This window comes from Telmatherina bonti, assembly GCF_933228915.1.
Source record: "Telmatherina bonti genome assembly, chromosome: 7".
Classification (NCBI taxonomy): Eukaryota; Metazoa; Chordata; class Actinopteri; order Atheriniformes; family Telmatherinidae; genus Telmatherina; species Telmatherina bonti.
In genome coordinates, this window is record NC_136625.1 from 10,445,623 (window position 1) to 10,460,510 (window position 14,888).

Here is a 14,888-nt window from a genome sequence, read left to right on the forward strand (position 1 = left end):
ATTATTTATTATGTGAGGAAAATGCCAAATGTTGCTAAATGTTAATGAGCTGTTAAGAGATGGTAGCTTGTTTCAAGGGTAGAATCACTATATAGAGTTTTCTTTTGTTAAAGCTGGGGTAGGTAATGTTGGGGAGCTAGCAAGATTTGAAAGTAGCACCTGTCTTGGCTCCTCCCCCTTCTGGTTTTGCTCCTTGTGTGGTCCAAGGCTTTTTTCTTACCTCCACCAAGGAGATTGTTTTTACCGACATTTATCTGTTTTGGTTCAAGATAACTGAAAAAGTTATGGACAGATTTTAATTATATTTTCAGGAGTTGTTGGAAATGTGAAAAGGAAGTACTGATTTGATTTTGGTGGTGATCCAGATCACCGTTTGGATCCAGGAACTTTTTAAAGGCCGTGGCGAAGGTTTGTACTCTCCGAGTGCTTTTCTAGTTTTCAGCTTTTTCCACCATCGATTTTCTCTGTCTCGGCGGGACGAGCATTTTTTCAGCCATTTTTGTCTTCTGAGTTTCTTTTTCGCTACTTTGTATTTTCATCCTAACACACTATTTATATGCAGGGTGTGGCTATTAGGTATGCGCTGCAGGAGGGAGAGGAGGGGGAGGTTCTTTTTTTTTTGGAAGAAGAAGCTTACAAAATATAAGAAATGAACGCCTTCAATTCGCCCCGAATGTTTGGATTGGTCAGAGTTTTTACAGATTTACAGTAAACTGAGGGGTCTAACTATATTTCTTATTATTCCTGATTACAAAATGTATAGACTACTATCAGGACGAGGAGCCACTTCATCCAGTGTAAAAAAAAAAAAAAAAAGTCTCTGAGCAACATTACCTAGTAAGACATACATATTTAAGAATATGTTTATCTTTTTCATTTATTTATTTATTTTCCTAACAGGTTTTGAAAAAATAGATTAGCTTAGTATTATTCACAAGCATTGGTTGAAAAGTCATGGTTAGGTTGAGTGATTTTATGTATTGCGGTGGAAATTTCTTATTTTAGCTTTAGATATTCATATTTTTCATAATCCTTAGTATATACAAGTCTTGTGGAACCCAGAAAAGCCTTGATACTTACTACACTGGTAAAAAAAAAAAAAAAAAAAGGAAGAATGTGCTGCCTGGAGGATGAAAAAACACAGTTAGGGAAAGACCAAACAACAATTTGTTGAACATCATGCTTGTGTCCTGCAGAGAATGTTATGGTGGGAGATGTAAACATCATATGGATGCTACTTGTCTGCTAGACAAACAGCAATTAGCTGTGTTTGCTAATGTCTTCTTAATGCTTCTGCAAGCTGAGATTTTCCAAAGTTTGTAGTCTGGCGTTTAAAGATTCATCTGTTTAAAGAGAGAACAATTGCTCCTCAACTTCAGCTTGTTCAATATGTTCAACAAATATGATGAAGAGGAGAACTAAGAAGAGACAGAGGTGTTTAAAGCAAGACAAAGGATATCAGGGTATAGAAAGGCAGATTGGTGCAAACAAGAGAGCATGAGCAGATGCTTTGAAAAAGTAAAGGAAGTAGAGATGCTAAATAAAAAGAGATGGGTAAAAGAAAAAAGAAGGGAAAGCTGAAAAGAAGGGAGAGAGTGAGAGATAGGCGTACTGTCAGAGAGGTGGCAGTGTCTGTCTTCTTTTGTGTTCCACTTGAATTCATCCCGTTCTGTCAGCGTTTCATTCACACTTGCTCGCTCACTCTGTCACTGTCATGCTGGCACTTTCTCGTTCTTTTCACCCTTTTCTTTCTGGCTCCTTGCCTCTTCACCTCGCTCTGTTTTTCTCCGTCCCTCATCTCTCCAGCTCATCACTCTTCTCTCTTCCTTCACCTTGATTCGGCTCCTCTTTGTACCCCCCTCGCCTGTCTCCAGCACCTGCTTTTCAAATTCATTTCATCCACTCTTATTGCACTATTCCCCTTCTTTCCTCTCCTCATTATGCCACATAAAATCCTTTTGCAATATCTCAAATATCTTGAATAAGTTCTATTTCTGGGTCATTATGTACAGATATTACCTGATGGAACATACATTACCAGTCAAAAGTTTGGACGCACACTTTCCCATTGGATTTAATGGGAAAGTGTGTCTGAACTTTTGACTGTTACTGTATGAAAATTTGATTATTACCAATCCTTGGCAAAAAATATTCCCATTCTCAAAGTTGTTTCATCAATTAGGTTCAACCAGGTGTGGTTCAAAACCAGCATTGGGTTGTGTCTCTTTGGTGTGTTTTGTGTAGCTGCGTACTCCACTATGTGTTCTGACATATCCGCCCCTCCTTATAGTGTGTATGTAACTGTATGTAAAAAGTTCTGTTAAAAAGGTTTGCACAAGCACTATATCACTGGGTTTTGCTGTTGCCATGTAAACAAAAGGCAGGTTGGTGCATGGAGGTGTGTATTCCATGGAATACCAGAATACAGTCTGATGTTGCAAGTCAAATAGATTTCCAGTCCAGATGTAAACATGACAGCCATAGTTGGTAGAAAATTGTCAACCTGAAGGGTGTATTCCAAAATGCTACCATGCAGACACATCTATTGTTGTCAAAATACAAGTTTGTGTTTTTAAAGCTTGTAAATAGCTAGCAAGTTTCCTTCATTTTCTTCACATTTACAAAGAAGAAGCTGGTATTGTAAAAATTGTATAAGTTTGGTAATGAAATCTGTGATTCATATAAATAAAATTAAACTATGATCTTATTTAGTGTGTCCCCAATCTCTCAAGTCAGCCATGCCTGTAGTATATCAAGCTAACTGCTAACTGTTGCTAGCTTGCGTTGTAGCCAGCTACTCAGCTTCTCTGTGTTGAAACGTGTCATTCATTGAGAGTAACTTTTTATGTGTTGCACTTTTTAAAAGTATGAATTATCTGTAAGTTTTTACCTTACAAACGTGTCTATATTAGTGTGTATTCAGAGATGAAAGTCTTGTGAGCAGAGGTATTGTTAAGGCCAGGACATATAGAGAATACGAGAATAGAGAAGTGTATATGTTCCCAGCTATAAAGAGAGAGAAAACACATTTCTCTATTCTTGTAGAGTATATGCAGGCCTCAAAATATTAACTTGAATATATTTACCATAGTTCAGTATGTACTATACCATATCTGCCATCTCAGTTATGCCGGCAAACTGTCAAGCTAACAGTTAGCCAACTTTAAAACCAAGTTTTTCTCTCCTGTCTGTTTCTTCTCTATGTCTAAACTTCTGCCATTTATTAAGTGTCATTATACATGTATTGTACTTAAGAAAGTATTACTTATTGGTACGTTTATGCTTACAAATATTACCTGAACTGTGAGCATTCAGTGAGTAATGTTAGCAAGCAAATCCTTAGCTGTAAATAGTTGTATGGACAGACACAAGATCGAAGTTTTCTATGTAAGAGACAAAGTGGGCACAGTGGAGACTTTTCAGGCCAGTTAAAAAACACAGCTTCTGCTTTTGGGAAAAAGCTGCGATTCCCTCGGAATATTAATGAATTTCCATCCATCTTCTTCTGACAGTTTCAGTTAGCTGTCTTGTCATTTCTGCTTAGTAGCTTGTCTCTGCTAAACATACGGGGATGTGCGCACCCTTCGCACCACTGTGATAAAAAACCGTTCATATATGGTGAAAATAAAGTTCAGCAACTACATTTCAGACTGCTGATAACTCAGCTACATGTTCACAGTGCATAAGCTTAGGTTATTAAACTAACAATTTCAATATGGAAGAGATATTTTTAACTTTAAATAGAGTTGTATGTTGTTGTAACAATCTGTTTCCCCTCCTTCACTCTGGCCATTTGCAGTCAAAGATGATTAAGCCTCCCACAGTAACTTTTTAATTAGCCTTAAATTTAATTTAGTCGAATTAATTGGACTTGACTTGCGAAATAATTAAATTCCTGTTGTCGTTGTTGTTCAGCACTTCCCCGAAGTTGTTCCTGATGTCAAATTGGCTTCTGCTTTGTTTTAAATTTGAATACAAATTTACTTCAGGTAACTTTCTTTTGTCTCTGAAACACGCAGCTACCCTGAGAGCTTTTCATGTTTGCTTCTCTTTTTTATTTCATCTTCCTCCTTGCCTCTTTCTGTTCCCTCCCTTTCCTTCTCAGTCCATCCTAATTTTGCTCTCCTCCTGCTCCACTTTGCCTCTCTCTCCATCCCTCTTTCTCCTCTCTCCGTTCCACCCAGAGTAATTCCATCTCTCTCCCCACAAACAAAGAGAGCTAATGACATGCTGACACCGAGCCTGATGATTGAATTCATTAGGCGTGCACAATAATTGTGAGGCGGGAACGTGCACGCACCCATCTATTCAGAGGACAGCTGTCAAATAATAAGCAAGAGAGAATGGCTTTTTATTGTTGCTCTGGAATCGAGTGAGAATGAATGTAGGGAAAGAGGGAGCGAAGCACCTGTTGTAGCGGGAAGAGAGAAGAAGCTCTCAGCATGTCAATTAGATTGCTGTGTTTGTGCCAGGTTACAGGCGTGTGATGCACTTGGTATCACGCTTCAGGCATATGTTTGGTGCATTTTTTAATATTGTGCTTCTTTATGCATCTTTTTATGTCAAGACCTTTATATTTGAACTACATTGGACTTGGACTTGCTAGAAAAAAAAAGGTGTTTTTAAATACACGCACACCTGCTAAAAACAAACCTATTAAATTGTTTCCTTTAAGTAGAGACGGTATGTTAAACCTCACTGCTCTGCTGCCATTGGTCGGTCATGCAGTACAGTCAGGAAAAGCCTGAAGATGACTAAAAAGGGAAGATTTGGTTCCTAACTGACCAACAAGGTGGTAGATTGCACTGTCTTATAAGCTCATGAATATAGTTTATTAGGACTTTACTACAGAAGTCAGACTGAATTCTAGATATGGTGAAACGGATCAGTAGCATCCTTTTACCTATGGATTGGTTATTCTGTGACTCTAGGCACCTGCTTTAAGATATTTTGGAGTTTTTTCTTCACCCATCTAGCCATCAGTCTGAACTGAGGTCGGGTTGTGGGGGCAGAAGCTTGAGCAGGGAACCGCAGACGTGTCTTTCTTCAGGCACTTCTTCCATCTCATCTAAAGCTTTCCAAGACCAGCTTAGAGATACAGTTGCTCCATCGTGTCTTGTGCATTCCCAGGGGCCCCGTACCTCTGGGATGTGCCTGGAACTCCTCCACAGGATGCCCGAGTCACCTCATCTGGATGCGGATGAGCCTCAGCTTTACTCCAAGTTCCTCCCCAGATGTCTGAACTTCTCACCCTCTCTTTAAGGGAGAGTCCAGACATCCTGTGGAGGAGAGAGGAGACTCAGTTGGTTGCTTTTATCCGTGATATTGTTCTTCCAGTAATTAGCTACAGCTTGTGACTATAGTTAAAGGGAGGAGTGTTTATCAGCTGGTAGATCCAGAGCTTCAACTCTGTTTGGTTACTGTTTCACCAAGACAGACCAATGCAGAGTCACATCACTGTGGATATCACACCAGACTGCCTGTTGATTGTCCACTCCATTCTTCCCACAAGTGAACAAGACCCTGAGATAGGGCTGCTCGATTATGGTGAAAATAATAATCACAATTATTTTGACTGAAATAGAGATCTTGATTATGTAACACAATTATTAATTTTCTTTAACAAAATGAATTAATTTAACATTAAACTGTGGCTTTTAAACAATGTCTTTAGGATTCCACAGACTTTAGAAAACAAATAACATGAAGCTTTGTCTTGACAAAGTGCAAATACTGATGTAAACCGAATGGATAAATATAAACTATGTTGTAGTGGACTTCCACAACTTGCACCCCACTTGCAGCTGGAGCCGACTGAGACTGGCCACCTATGAGTGTTTTAGGACGGGGAGGGGGCTTCCACTGCTCGTTCATTACAGTAACTATAGACCTATGCGCCTTTAAGTCAGTCGCCGAAACACCAGAAAAGTCTCCAATAACTTGTGCAGCTGTAGCTCAGGAGGAAGAGCAGTCGGCTTGTAACTGGGAAGTTGGGAGTTCGATTCCTGGCTTCCCCTGACTATGTGCTGAAGTGTCCTTGGGCAAGACACTGAACCCTAAGTTGTCCCCCGATGTGCCTATCGTGGTATTAGTGTGTATGTAAGTCGCTTTGGATAAAAGCGTCAGCTAAATGACTATAGAATAGAATAGAACTCCAGTAAAATTCAATAGATTTGTTGCTATTCGCTTTAAACAAAAACAAAATCAACAAGGAAGTTTGGAAAGTCACCAAGATGGCAACAGTGGCTGAATAAAACCAAAGCGGCTGTGGGAGGAGTTTACAGCACAGCGTTGCGATGCTCGATTAGCAGATGAAGACAGCAGGAGAGGAAACTGCAAAGAGAAAAGTAAATTGCACTTTTTTTTATGAACGTTGAAAACCCAGTTTGTATTGAAATTAAAACCTGATAAATTGCCCAGTCCTACCCTGAGATACTCAAACTCCTGCCTCCATCCTTTATCTGGCTGATGACTATGGTCTCTAAAGGTTCTGATCCCCATCCCAGCTGCTTCACACTTAGAGACAAAAGACTCCAGTTGGAGTTTGAGACTACAGCCCAGTGATGCAAACAAGACTACGTCATCTCCAAAAAGCAGAGACCCAGTCCTGAGTCCACAAACCGGGCCCCCTTGCCACATGGCTGTGTTTCTTAATGCTGTCTACAGACGTAATGGCCGAACTTTGCATTGCTGGTCAAAAGCTGCAACTACCACAGTCGCTTCATGCTGGACTTATCATTAATTAGACTGTTTCCCAGTTTAGACAAAAGCTAGGTGTTTGTAGGGTTAAGCAGGTTCCTGTCCGCTGCTGAAAGGGATTTTATCAGAACTCTATCACACTTTTATATATGTGTAACCTTTTTGTCCCTTTTAATGGAACTTGATACAGATTTGGTCATAAATGGCCGTTTTCTGGTACCACTTGATGGTAGTAGTGTTTGTTTCATCTATATTTATTTGAGATTTGGACAGTTTTTCTTGGCACCAAATGAAGGGATCATAAGGAACTGTTCACCTAATGCTGTGAAATAACGAGTATCCGTAAGACAGACACAGTTTAGCAGGCTTCTTATGAATGCATTCGTCCTCGTCTTTGTTTTAATTATCGGTGACTTGATATTTTTTGTGTTGGATAGTAAATTGTGGCGCGGCAAGTCTTTGATTTTGGATTTAAACTGGATTCAGGACACGTTTCAGACACAAACAGCACTGAAATTATGTGACAGACATAAAGCAGATCTCTCCCTCTGATTCCACCAGAACAAATCCCATTTAAAATGCAGCATCTTGAATCTAACAAGCCCCCATTTGAATTTGAAACAGAAGCTGTCTTTACCATTTCAAAGAACTACCTACTGCATGTGGTTCAGTATTGATGAACAAGTCTTGAGGGAGAGTCCAAGCTCGCGCTAAGTACCTGATTTAACACTCGGTGGTGTTAGTCTGTTTAACATTATGATATTTGCCGTGGTTAATGAGCTTGCACTCTGATTTAGTTCCCTACTATCTGCCAAGCTGCAATTTATATGCTAGTACTTTTCATTAACCTCAAGTAGCCAAATCAATGCTCTACTTTAACTTCTGTGCTTTGTCTAACTCAAAGGAGCGTGGGGGGAGCATGGGAAGGCTAAAACAGGTCGAGGGCCATGACTGGGCTGGAAATTGCACCAGTCTTGTATTGTGTTGCTCATTTAACTGTCAGTAAACACACATCTGTAGATTTTTATTGCAGCAGGTACTTCTTATGACATTCTTGATCATGTGAAGTGCCGTAGGTTTGAGTTGATTTGGCCCTTCGGCATCTGACATGGTCATTTCTCTGTGCTTATACCGTTTTACAGAAGACTGAGGAAGACGAGTTGGTTTTGACTCCAGATGGAACTAGAGAATTCCTGACCTTTGAGATCCCCCTCAGTGACTCGGGTTCAGCAGGTCTCGGTGTCAGCGTGAAAGGCAACCGCTCCAAGGAAAACCATGCAGATCTGGGAATCTTTGTCAAATCCATCATAAATGGAGGAGCAGCCTGCAAGGTACAGTACTCTCTCCTGTAATCTGTAGGAATTATGAAGGGAAGGTTTAACACAGTCACTGGCCACTTAATTAGGTACACCAGTTGCTTGTAAACACACAGCTAAACAGTGCATCATGTAGCTGCAAGTTAGTGCATGTAGTCATGTAGACATGGTCAAGATCAGTGTTTTTCAACTTTTTTAAGCCAAGGCACAGCACAAACCAAATTGTTAAAAAGAAAAGAAAAAAAAAGAAGCCGATATGAATCATTTAAAGTCCATCTTCCATAGCAAACAGATCAATTTGTGATCAAATGTGAGTTTTCCCTTTACTTTTTAGACCAATTAGATGCCATTGGACGATTTCTCACGGCACACTAGTGTTCCACGGCACAGTGGTCGAAAAACACTGGTCAAGATGACTTATTGAGGTGCAAGCTGAGCATCAGACTGAGCAAGAAGGAGGATTTAAGTAAACGCGGTATGGTTGTTGGGCTGAGTATTGCAGAACAGACACTGTTTCTGGGATTTACAGATGCTGGTCTGAAAAAGAGAAACTATCCAGGAAGTAGCAGGTGTCTGGATGGGTCAACAATCATTTGTTTAAGATAATTCAGTTGAATAATTTTAATTCAAATCAAATTTAAACTTTAAATACATTTGTGTAAAGTATTCATCCATTTATTATCCTAGCTGCTTAGTCCGATTAAGGGTCGCAGGGATGCTGGAGCCTATCCCAGCAGCGGGTACACCCTGGACAGGTCGCCAGTCCATCGCCGGGCCATTTGTAGAAAATAAAGGGCTGAAGGTCGTTTATGGACCTTGTCTGGTTTATGATCTAATCAGGAAGCACATCATGAAGATGAGATTAAACTAGATTACAAAGTAAAGTCAAACAAGCAAACAGCACATAATACTGGACTGAAAAGTTCACCAGGCATCACATCAACCCTAGAAACGGAACACACGCAGTGGGTGTGTGTGTCTTACTGGTCTCACCGTGTGTTCTGTTTGGTTGTTGCTTAAGTGCCGTCTTCGTTACACCTGTTGAAGTTGCACTGCTGATTTTTCTCACCTAAAGGACGGGCGGCTGCGAGTGAACGACCAGTTGATTGCTGTGAACGGGGAATCACTATTGGGCAAAACCAACCAGGACGCCATGGAGACGCTACGCAAGTCCATGTCAACGGAAGGCAACAAGCGTGGGATGATCCAGCTTATCGTGGCCAGACGAGTGGCCAAGAGGACTGAGGTAACCATATTTCAGGGTTGAAGGAAATTTAATGTACTTTTTCATTTCTTTCTGAGATAAATAATATCCAAGTAGGTGTTTTTATCTGTTGTTTTCTAGAGGAAAGAGAATCTTCCTTGTTTTGTTTTTGTTGCTGGAGGGAAATAGCTGTTGGCAAGAATGACCTGTCTTTCTGAGTCAATACGGAGGTTAATGCAAGCTGGGCACATGATTTTAAGACATTTAGAAGTCTGTAAAATAGGGAAAATTTACATTTTTAACATTTTGTTGTGGTAATTTTCATAGAAAAATGACTGAAGTTGTGTTTTTTCTAATCAGTTCATTTAAGCCTGAACAATGAAACTGGCACAGAGACTATTACAGCTAAATGATGCAGGTCAGATTTAGTGAATTTGTCCAACAATCGTAATAATTAGGGATGCAGATTTCTTATATTTGGAAATGCAGACACATTTTCTTTTATTTTGTAGGGACAATGTGAGCTTTATAAATTCTTAAAAGGGACATTTAAGAAGGCTAAGACCCTGTTGAAAAGAAAATTTTATGACAAATTCAGAGCTCTATTAATTTACAGTAACTAAAGTCATTATGTGATCCACATCATTTTAATTTATAACTGCTGTTGTAAACCCAGTTAAAAGAAAATAACTGTTGCTGAACAAACCAGGGTACTGCGTTGGATCTTTGCCTCGATTCATTCCTCCATCCGGAGCATGCTTGTCTGTAGTTGCACCAGTAGATATTACCTAAAAGCCTCATGGTGATGGCAAACAGCTCTGGTTCTGTGTTTAGTGTTAAGGTTACTCAATAACAGAAACTTCCATCATGTGCGTTGCTTTACCCAAACAAAGAGTCAACTCTTCGTTTTCAAACATTAAAAACTTAAGTTTTCTAATCAAATTCCTAAAGTTAAATGAAACGCTGACAGCAGAGCTTTGTGGAAGGTTTCAATTATATTGCAATGATGTTTCAGTTTATAATATATTGTAATTTCCCACTGGGATAAATAAAGTATTTTTCATTTTGTTTCATTTTCCACTTTTAAATCTGTCCATGTAACAAACCACAACCCTTTTGGGCTGCTGTATTATGGCACCAATGGCACAAACAACAAATGCTGGACTCATATTGTGCTCTATGGAGCTGGTATAGTTTGATGAAATTGGCTTCAACAGGGCATCCCTGAAAGTAACCACAGTAGCTCCAGATATTTAACTCAAATTACAGCAAATTTCCTTTTAAATGTGCAGTTTATAAACTGCCATCAAGCTGGTTATCCACAACAAATCGTAATCATAACTGTAATTCTAAGCAGCAGTTTTCTTATTGTACTGAATTTATTTAGTTATTTCTACAGATACAGAGTGACTGCTTCTTTGATTAACTCTGACTTTCAGCCATCTTTGCCCTTTAGTTGCTGGTTGACACGCAGGTTTTCTACATGCAGAGCTGTACGTTACAGATGTTGTTGGATGTTAAATGAGCAGTTCCAGAGGGAAACCCTGCATAAAGCCATGTCAGCACTGATTGTAGAGTAAAATGAAGACTGCTTTCATTAACTAATGTTTTACTCGACCAGCTGTTCTGGGGTTTGATCCAGCTTTTCATCTGACTTCTGCTGGCTGACTCATTTTTACTTGCTGGCTGCTTTTTAGTTAAATCAGATATAGCATATGTATCTTTAATCAAATATACATGGTTCAGGTTGTGTGCAGCCAAATCCAGATGAAAGGGTTCGTAATTAATACGTCGACATGTGCTGTATTTGCTAAATCTGACTCATCTGACATTGCTGCACCTGAGTACAGACACCTGCGTAGATACGGAGCCACAAAGCACCGTTTCACCGAGATGAAAATGTAACACAACCCAACGCAGACACCTGGAAATAGCAGCACGAGTGTCAATTAATTCTGTAATGAATAACAGTAAGCATGCAGTAGTTTACCTCCCCCCTCCCATGCTAGCTCACCTCCCTGGAGGCAGGTGGAAGGGAAAAAAAAAAGGCTGAGAACCAAGCAACACAACTTTTTCCTCCACTCAATGTCATGTTTTTACATTCTCTGTACACCTTGGCCTGTCGCCTGCTTGAAAGCTGAGGCTGAATCTGTGTGTGTGTGTGTGTGTGTGTGAGAGAGAATGTGTGTGTGTGCATGTCTCTGTGCAAGTGTACGCCTCTGGCGCTGCCTTGCTTCCCTCCTCTCCTTTTCCAACATGGTGTGTCAAAGTTTTGATTTCCCCTCGGTCCGTCTGGTAATTGAAAGCAGAGGCTAAGCCTGGAGGTGTGTTTTGTGTACGTGTGTCCCCGCGTGTGTAAACCCACGCACAATTGCGTGTTTGTGGCTGCTTCTGTGCGTGCATATAAAAATGTAGCCAGGTGTGTTGTTTATACTCTTCTGCATCCATTTGATTTTGTTTGTTTGTTTGGTAAGAAGAGACTGTGTTTACACTGTAAGACAAGGCAGTAAGACTTCACGGCGTACACGTCGGGTGAGTAAAATTTGAGCGCAGGGAGTCTCGTCGATCTTTGCTTCACATGCATAGCTGGAGGCATGCCCTGAGGCTCCACAAGTTTCTGGCTATTTAGAAGAAATATTGCCCACGACATTTGGAAAACAAAAGCAGGGTGGGGGCTGTAATTTATGCACTCCTATCTAAAGTTACTGCCAAAAGATGATTTACAAAGTCCCTCTAGAGTAATTGTAGATTAATACATAATGGCCATCTGTCAGTCAAATGCTACTTAAATCCATATAAAACCCAATTACAGTAGGATGAAATTCGGGCTCGTTGTGACATTTACTGACATATGAGATCAAATAATCCTGTATTTACTCTCTTCACCATGTCTCCGTCCCCCGACAGTCAATCTCGAATCAATCTGAAATGTTTGCTGTTGCATAAATCACAAGCCCAACTGCTTCCGTTCCTTCAGCCATCCCCATAGAAACGCAACGAATTGAGAGCAGCTGACTTCCACATCACCGCTGGCACCCGATGGGATCGTGCCCTTCCCAGAGCTCAGTTAACAGCCTGAATATGCAATGAGCTGCGCTGTGATTTGTCGATGCAGCGTCAGTAAAGCAAATCCCCTCTGCTGTTAACGGAGGCCGACCAGTTCCTCAGTCGGCCAATTCATTAACTTTCTCATTTAAAGTCAAGAGCAGCCAGCAGTCACGGCACCATATGGCCACCTTTGAAATTAGTTTGATTCACAGGCTGATTTGTTGTCTCTCTCTCTCTGAAGTTTGGGTTTGTTTACTTGTAGGAGTGACTTAACTCGTTGCATCTGACCAGTATTTGTGTACTCGTGCTAGTGCGAGTAATATATCAAAGTAGTCAGAAAAGTTTGCATCTGTCAGAATAAAACTTGGACAGACTCTTTACTTGGCTTATGGACACTTAAATCTGAAGAAGTCAAAAGGTCATTGCTTCTTAAGGTGTTTAGAATATTTTTGACCAGAGAGTTGACCAGGTATGCTCATCCTGACAGGAACTGCACACTTCTGCGACCTCATGCTTGTATCTTCTTGCAAACCGGTGCCGTTTGTTTACAGTAGTGGTTCCCACACCACCTTAACCATTTACTGACAGACAATAATCATTGGGCAAAGACCTTCTGCCAAAATCGACTCCCAGCCTAGCTAGTTAAAGTCATTGATTGGGCCAATTTGGCTCCTGTATTGACTCTAGTCTTATTGCTCGTCATACGATGCTAGCGATGATGGTTATCTTTATAGCAAGAGCTGTCATCACCGTCAGCAAGAAATGCAGAAGCCATGGCAAATCAATACGGTCACCGATCCAATGGACAAACACTGAGAGCAAAAGAAAAACCACACATACACTTTCTCTCTCTCAGCCCATAGATGTGTGCTTATGGGTGACAGAGCTGGCAAATGGTTTATTTGTCCAGCAAACAAGAGTGTGTCATCACAGGTCTTGAGGGAAATGTCAAGATTGTAACCTTTCCCTGCAGGGTTTCACTGGCTAGTTAACAGCCAGTGGCTCAACAGAACACTGGAAATCCATGCTCATTTATCCGATCACACAAGTAGCATTAGCCTGGATATCTACCCCCGTTTCCATCCATTACCGTTAAGTAAATGTTGCCACTTCCTTTTATTTGGTTTCTGCTTTTTATTCTCCCTCTCTTGACTTTAACACGGAGAACCATTTGTTCTTTGTGAGCCCATAAGCATTCTCAAAGCACTTTGTAAAAAAAAGAAAAAAAAAAGCCTTAGCTGGTCAAAAAGACAAATATGTATATTTTTACTTGAAAAACAGAAGAAGAGAGACTAAGCAAATACAGGAGTGAATTCAACGCCACTTTCCTCTTTATTTAGGAGCCTTCAGAGAGCCCACTGGGGCCACAGCAGACCATGAACACCTCTCTGGATGACCATGAGCGCAGAATCTCCCACTCCCTGTATGGTGGCCTTGAAGGCCTGGATGATAACTTGATGCCACGACAAGGAATGATTCCACGGACAATAGGTAAGATGGGATTTTTTTTTGTTTCAGTCTTTGAGCACATACTGTTTCATCTCCTCTCTTACTAAAACACTCGTCTGCATTCAGTCAGTGAAAATGTCAGGGGCTACAGATAAATAAAAGAATGCACTCGTAACAATTTGTTGCTTTTTGTGCATTTTCTAAAGGCTGCATGTCCTTCTACATGTGTGCTAATTTGCATGCTTAAGACCTTTTCTGTTTCTAGATGACCTATCTGTCATTGCTCAGCGAAGCACTGAGTGAGCTTGAAAGAGAGTTTGTTTGTGTGTGTGTTGGACAAAGAGATTAGCAAACATATTTGCACGCGTGTGTTGGAGCTTTGCATGCATCTGTGTGGAATTGCTTGTATGTAGCACTCAAATGATTGATTGATGGGTGGTTACGTTTCTCGATGACAAAGAAAAGCTTCTGTAAGCCAGATGGTGCAACAGCACAACTCGCCTGTTTTAATATCACAAATAATCCCATTCTGTTGAGATCTTTTGTCCTCTGCATTTGCTTTGATGCTTTTTAATTCTCAGAAGATGAAAATGATCATGTCTTTCAAAGAAACAACAACAAGGCTTCTATTTTTGCCGCATGATTGCGAGCCAATCCAGACAAGAAAGTTCTGAAAATACCTTTTTAATTGGCAGAGGAAGGGTTAGACGGAGGAAACAACTTTTAATCAGTTGTTTAAAAATCAACTCCTACCAACTCAGCCTCATTAATCAATACAGCATGAAGTGAAAGTGTGAACTGTGTTCTCTCTTCATGCAAATTGGTTGACTTAAGCCCTGTTGTAACTGTAAACAAAAAAGTGGGAGCTGAGAGTGACAGAGGAAGTGTTAAAAGGTTGTCACGCTGCCACAGTACTTGCGTTCAGCCATGCTTAACAAACAGCAAGAGCATGTAATGAGGGTCTAGAGTGAAAGCACAAGCCAGATAATACAGGAGCTACTGCAGTTGTCTGGTTTAAAAGTGGCAAATGGCATCATTGTCACTTAGCCAGCCCCACAAACTGATGTTTGTGTCTTTTGTCATGGTGGTTTCATAACAGCAAAAGTTTGTTAATAGCTACCACATGTCCCAGATACTCAACCAGATGAAGGCGTAAAGGGGAAAGGAGCCAA

General features: G+C 40.5%; 1 protein-coding gene across 6 annotated transcripts in view; it reads left to right on the plus strand.

The window, feature by feature from the left end:
* The window catches only part of pard3ab (par-3 family cell polarity regulator alpha, b), a 305,596-nt gene that overhangs the window by 174,326 nt on the left and 116,382 nt on the right, over positions 1–14,888 (plus strand). For all 6 annotated transcript variants that reach the window (XR_013771364.1, XM_079243165.1, XM_079243169.1 and 3 more), the window contains 3 exons: positions 7,842–8,030; positions 9,091–9,261; positions 13,608–13,758. Coding sequence is in view for 5 of the 6 variants with exons in the window: in XM_079243165.1 (XP_079099291.1) it covers positions 7,842–8,030; positions 9,091–9,261; positions 13,608–13,758 (511 nt within the window). In the remaining variant the exon portion in view is untranslated. The remainder of the gene's footprint in view (positions 1–7,841; positions 8,031–9,090; positions 9,262–13,607; positions 13,759–14,888) is intronic.